The sequence below is a fragment of the Aythya marila genome, assembly GCF_965140915.1.
Source record: "Aythya marila genome assembly, chromosome: 3".
Taxonomy (NCBI): Eukaryota; Metazoa; Chordata; class Aves; order Anseriformes; family Anatidae; genus Aythya; species Aythya marila.
Window position 1 is genome coordinate 52,859,091 of NC_139044.1, and position 6,000 is coordinate 52,865,090.

Below are 6,000 nucleotides of genomic sequence, written 5' to 3' on the forward strand. Positions count from 1 at the left end.
TCTAGCATTCTAGCCAAGATGTGAAATAAATCAACCTAAGAAAGGGTTAGCTCTTGGTCTACTCATGGCCATGGAAGGATGGGAGTAGGGGCATTCATACAGAAGCTCAGGCCCTTGCACAGGGCTGTCTGTCATTAGGACAACTCTTGGGCTCTATTCACTGGAGGCCACCAAAATCTGTCTCTCTCTTCCTCCCAGTATGAGAAGGAATTTGCAGTAACAGAAGGTGTTAAACACATTAAAACATCATAATAGCCTGCTCCTGACCAAAAAAAAAAAAAAAAAAAAAGTGGCACACTAAGGCCTGCTGTGTCTCTGAAGATTATTTTATAAAGGGCAGAATCATTATGCATTTATCAGAAGGCCGCTGATGGTGACAGGGCTCTGATCTGTGGTCCAGAGTTGCAGTGCAGAATGCTGCTGCCTGTGGGTTCCTGCAGAAAGCTGACCAGACAATTGACCTTTGGCTGCAGAATACCCAATCAAGAGTTTCTTAGTTGTAAAAAATGAGGGCTTAAAGAAAAAAATTGTATTTTGGGTCAAGTCTGGTCCACCTCTGATCTGAGGGACAATAAACTGTTCCTAACAGCAAGCTGTGCTCTGCAACAATATCCAATGCTTTATGCCCCCAGACTTTACTTTATTCTGCCTTTTGCAAAGTGTAGTGGTCAGACACCTCTCTGAAAGTAGAGGTTATGAGCAAGTAACAATAGGATTCTATAGACATCCGAAATGCCAGTGGCTTAATTAGAACTTAAATTTTCTGGGCCTCCTGAAACTCCATATCTTTCCTGAAAAATACGAAGCAAATAAAGTTGGGTAGGAAATTCACAATGGTGTCAATAATACATGATAATGTTACTCTGTCTTAAATCCTTCACTGAAGGGTGAAAAGAAGAAGGTAGATAAGGAATTCCTTTCCTTATTCCTTTCCAATTACCTTTTTAACAGGAATGTTTCACAAACGTCATAACATAACACAGACAACAACGCAAACAGAATAAATATTTCAAACATTTATATGTCACTTTTTCACTCATTTCCTCTTTGCTCCACTGGTAGTCAACACAGTTTCATCTTGTTTGTGATCCAATCCCTATTTGTATTTTTAGGGAATATATAAAGGTTTTGCATTCATTTGAGGCCTCATCCAGGATCAAAAAGATATGTCTAAATTTTTTAGTACACCAAAAAAAGCTGGTACTGAGTTGTAAATGACAAGTTTTCTGAAGCAACTAACCTATTCTTAGAAATATATGAGGAAAAATTCTTATTCTTCTACCTGGTGAAACCAGGTGGGGGAGAAAATGATCCTAGTCATGCTTTTTTATTTTCTGATCTCTTAATGCTTGAAAACAAGTATGAAAGAGCTAGAAATGTACTTTTCCTAATGGCAGATTAATGCATCTTCAAATTAGTTGTGGGGGATGGGAAATATTTAAGGGACTTAGTATTGCTAATGGTTATCTCTGACCTAAATCATTTAGGATATGGTAATTCACATTAATTACTAAGAGGATTTAAAGTCTCTTTTACTCAGCAGTAAAAGGCTGGGACGTGTTCTCATGTTGTAATAAATACAAGGCTTAATCCATTAAGAACATGGCAGAAGCTACATCTCAGTTGTAATAGGTGAGTTAGCAAACACGTACATGTAGAATATAAATATCTATAAAAAAGTCATCAAGTCTTCATTAATCCATACTTTATAGTGTTCACAGAAACAAATGTTTGGCGGTTTTACAGCACACCTTGGTGCTAGTGGGTGGCCATTTCTGAGATAGACTACAATTTTTCCTACCAGAGACTGGTAGGAAATGCAGTCTACTTTCTGAATGCTGTTGAATTAAGCAAATTAAAGAAAAAAAAATACCATATAGCACAGAAAAAGGAGGATGTTGATCTCTTCAGAAAGGGTTCAGGGGAGGGCCACAAAGTTGATCAGAGGGCTGGAGCACCTCTTTTATGAAGAAAGGCTGAAAGACATAGGGCTGTTCAGCCCAGAGTAGAGAAGGCTCTGGGGTGACCTTATTGCAGCTTTTCAATACTTAAAGGGGGATTATAAAAAAGGCATAGAACAACTTTTTGCTCAACCAGATAATGACAGGACGAGGAGAAAAGGTCTTAAACTAAAAGAGGGGAGATTTACATTACAGGTCAGGAGGAAGCTATTCACAATGATGGTGGTGAGGCACTGGAACAGGTTGCCCAGAGAGGTTGTGCATGCCCCATCCCTGGAGGTGTTCAAGACCAGGTTAGATGATGAGGCCCTGAGCAACCTAGATCTAGTGGGTGGTGTCCCTGCCTAGATGGAAGGGGTTTGGAACTAGATGATCTTTAAGGTCCCTTCCAACCCAAGACATTCTATGATTTTATGATACTATGATAGTATGACTTGCTGTGTTTATGCTGTAAGGTTCATGTGTTAGACACAAAAATCTTAGGGAGTGTTCATCTTTTAAGGAGGCTGCCATATTCAAATCATCTTCAAGCAGGGATATTTTTTCAGGACTAATGAATTAACTCTGCTGTGTATTTTTGCTGTATTTCAGAACAGATAACAATCGCCTTCACAGTGTCCATGGTGATTGGACTGGTGATTGGAGGGATAATCTGGGCCTTGTTCACTTGTTTGTCCCGTCGCAGAGCTAGTGCTCACATTTCCCAGGGGAGCTCTTCAGCTTTCAGTCGTCGGTCCAGACCTGCCTCCCACAGCCAAACTACTGGCAGGACTGGATTTTACCGTAACAGCAGCTGTGAACGTCGGAGCAACCTCAGCCTGGCCAGCCTCACATTCCAGCGGCAAGCCTCCTTGGAGCAAGCCAACTCGTTCCCTAGGAAGTCAAGCTTCCGTGGGTCCACCTTCCACCCTTTTCTGCAGTGCCCTCCCCTCCCTGTGGAGACGAACAGTCAACTGATCACCCTCACTCCCACCAACACAACCACAACCTTTGTGGGAAGCACCACCAACAGCTTAAGTCGACCTGAATTCCACTGGTCTAACAACAGCCTCCGCATCTGCCACTCCACACAAACCCCTCCTCCTGCCTATGAAACCATCATAAAAGCATTCCCGGACTCTTGAGCCAGGTCCTTGTTGCAAATACACATGGACATTTTAGGAAGAACCACAAATGTCTCATTTTTTTTGCACGCTGAAGATCTCTAAGAAGTCTCCAGCTGCTGTGACACATTGCAGAGGGGACGTACATTGCCAGGAGGCGGGTAGTGCTGATTTCTTAGAGCACTACGTCCCACTGTCCAAGGAATCACTCGTCTTTGTGCTGCCAGCTCTGATTTACTGCCTTACAACATGCTTACATATTTCTATCTCTGTAATGTAACCATTGTATCTTTTTCTTTATAGGAAACAAAATGTTGCCACACATAAGAAAAAAAAAAAAAAAAAAAAAAAGGGAAGAAAGAAAGAAAGAAAGAAAGATAATTTCTTCAAGAAATATAGTTCTAGGAATTACTCATATACAGATTTCTGCAAATTTCACTATTCTGTTCCTTTTTTTAAAAAACAAACAAACAAAACACATGTTCTGGTTCTATGTATTTTTTCCAAGGATATTAAACTTTCAGTGAAAACCTCCTATTAACCAAATTCAGAACAGCTTCTAAAGAAGAAACATTATACAAAGACCCCATAGGAGATTTGACATCACAGTCCAGTCCGTGGTAATAGGTATCCTGTTCTGCTGATTGTAAAGGACCTTAAAACACTCTATATTAGGTCTGTTTGTATGAAATTCCCCACAGCATGGGAAAGATGGTGAGATATACTATGTTTCATGTAAAAAGAAGTTTCAAACAGCATAGCAAATGCTTGGTAACAATTATAAAGATTTTTCTGTCTGCAGCCTGCAGAACACATAGTCATTTTAACATTTTAAAAACCAGTAAGATTGTATGAGAGCAGAAATCCTGATATTTCATTTTCTAGTTCTGGTTATCAAGATAAGCGTTTCATGAATAATAACTTTTTAATTTTATTTATTTATTTTTAATTAAGTTACCTGTTTTGCTATGGGATTGCTCATTTCCTTATTTCAAATTGTATTTCTCAAATTTTACCATAGTTCAATTCTTCCTGGCAAGTTATTCACTGAAATGTATTTCACTAACACAGAAATTTAGACATCTATAGATGAATACTGGGATTGTACAATTAGCTAGAATATAAAGATAAAGATGGAATATTTACTTAAGGTTAACTTGACTGTTAATACATGTATTATGTCAAGCTAACCTCTGGTTTAGTAGAGACTAATTGCACCAATGTGAGAAGTTCAGGATTTAGAAATAGCACAGACAGATAGGGACTGATTTAGGTTTTATTATATCAGTTTCTTGATAAGTATTTCATGTTCAAATAAAGGGAAAAGGATTTCCATAAGTAGAAGAACAGTCCTTCTTCTTGCTTAGAAATAAGCCTTTTATTCCTAAAAGTGTTGGGCAATTACCAGTTGCAGAACCCCTGAATATGAGTAGTTCGCTCCTATGCTTCAGTAGAGAGCCTGAGTCCTCACCTTTCCTCTGGGAGGGAAAAGGATTCAGCAGCTTTCTAGAACAGGCAAAATGTTTCATATTTTACTTTGCAGGCTTTTGGTATCTAGCAGCATGCATCTCTCTACAGAGTTCAGCATCCCTCAAGCAGCACCACTACTGCAATCTTCCAGCTCCATACCTTTCCACTTGCAAATATTGCTACATTGAGCTTGCAAGCATTAGTTATTATAAGCTGCAATTATTACTTATTGTAAAATCAAATTATTTTGCATTTATTTACTGACTGTTTTTTGTTGCTTTATTTTTAGCGTGCAACATTTTCCCTTCTAGAGGGATGTATGTTATTGCTAGAAGAAAACCACTTACAGCGTTTACAGAGTTTCACTGCAGACACTATGGGTTCTAGTACACTGACGACTTACTGATAAGACTGTAAAACTGCATTTGTCTGATCACAGACTATGGACTTAAAACAATAGTCCTATGGAGAAAGAAAGTTGTGTTATTTTGTTCTTTAATAATATTTTTTCATTTACAGTTTTATTGAGTCTGGTGAACTTCATTGCATTCACAAGTACTTTTATAGTGTGCTGGAACTAGAATAGGTGAAGCCACCTATTCTGACATGCCTACAAACAGCAGAGTTTAAGCCTGCTCCCTTTCTTTACTGAGTTTGGTGGACTGTTTGAAGAGACATCTTGGTGTGTACCCGGGAGGCCAAAACTGCTCATTCCTTGAGATAAATCATTTTAGACAAGTGATTTTTTACTTCCAGTTTATAAATGCACATTACATTATAGTAGAACTTTCCACAGCATATTATTGCTTGTATTATACTATATTTAGTAATCAATGTAGAAAGGGAAGCTTAAATGTACTGTATTTTTTTCTTCCTGAAATCTGCACTGGATATCAAAATATTTTTTATGTCCCCCAGATTAGGGGGATTAAAAACACAGGTTGTTTCATGCCTAATCAGTTTGGCGGTCAGATACCAGTTTAAAAAATATCTGAAATGAATGTTTTGCAAGCTCTGTAGAGGTTTCAGAATGTGAAATAAAGATGTTACAATCTCTCTCTCTCTCTCTCTCTCTTTTTCTGTTTTAAAAGATAAATATGTTGACTTGTATAAAAATAATACCTTAAACGGAAGTGAATTATCTTTAATTCTTCAAGCTCATATAGTTGGGAGTGTGAACAGGGGCTTGGCCCCTCCTCTGCTGTGTGAGGAGACAGACCATGGCTGATGATCTTAAATGAAGAATATGCCACATGAGACCACCTTCCAAAGATTAGAAGTAGAAACTAAACCAGATATTATTAGGAAATTGCTTTGCTTACTTATGCTAACAGGAATTAACTATTTTTGTAGTACAATGAATGGTCATCAAATTTCTCTTACAAATAACGTGATTGCAGATTTAAAATTCAATGTTTTCCCAGTAATTTGACTTTAATCCACAAAGTGAGAAAATGCTTGCTTTT

General features: G+C 38.1%; 1 protein-coding gene across 1 annotated transcript in view; it reads left to right on the plus strand.

Annotated features, from left to right (window-relative positions):
• Positions 1-5,590, plus strand: part of MYCT1 (MYC target 1) — a 30,414-nt gene extending 24,824 nt beyond the window's left edge. Inside the window, exon 2 of the mRNA XM_082757654.1 lies at positions 2,553-5,590. Coding sequence (XP_082613780.1) covers positions 2,553-3,085 — 533 coding nt within the window. The 3' untranslated portion in view covers positions 3,086-5,590. The remainder of the gene's footprint in view (positions 1-2,552) is intronic.
• Positions 5,591-6,000: the final 410 nt, after the last annotated feature.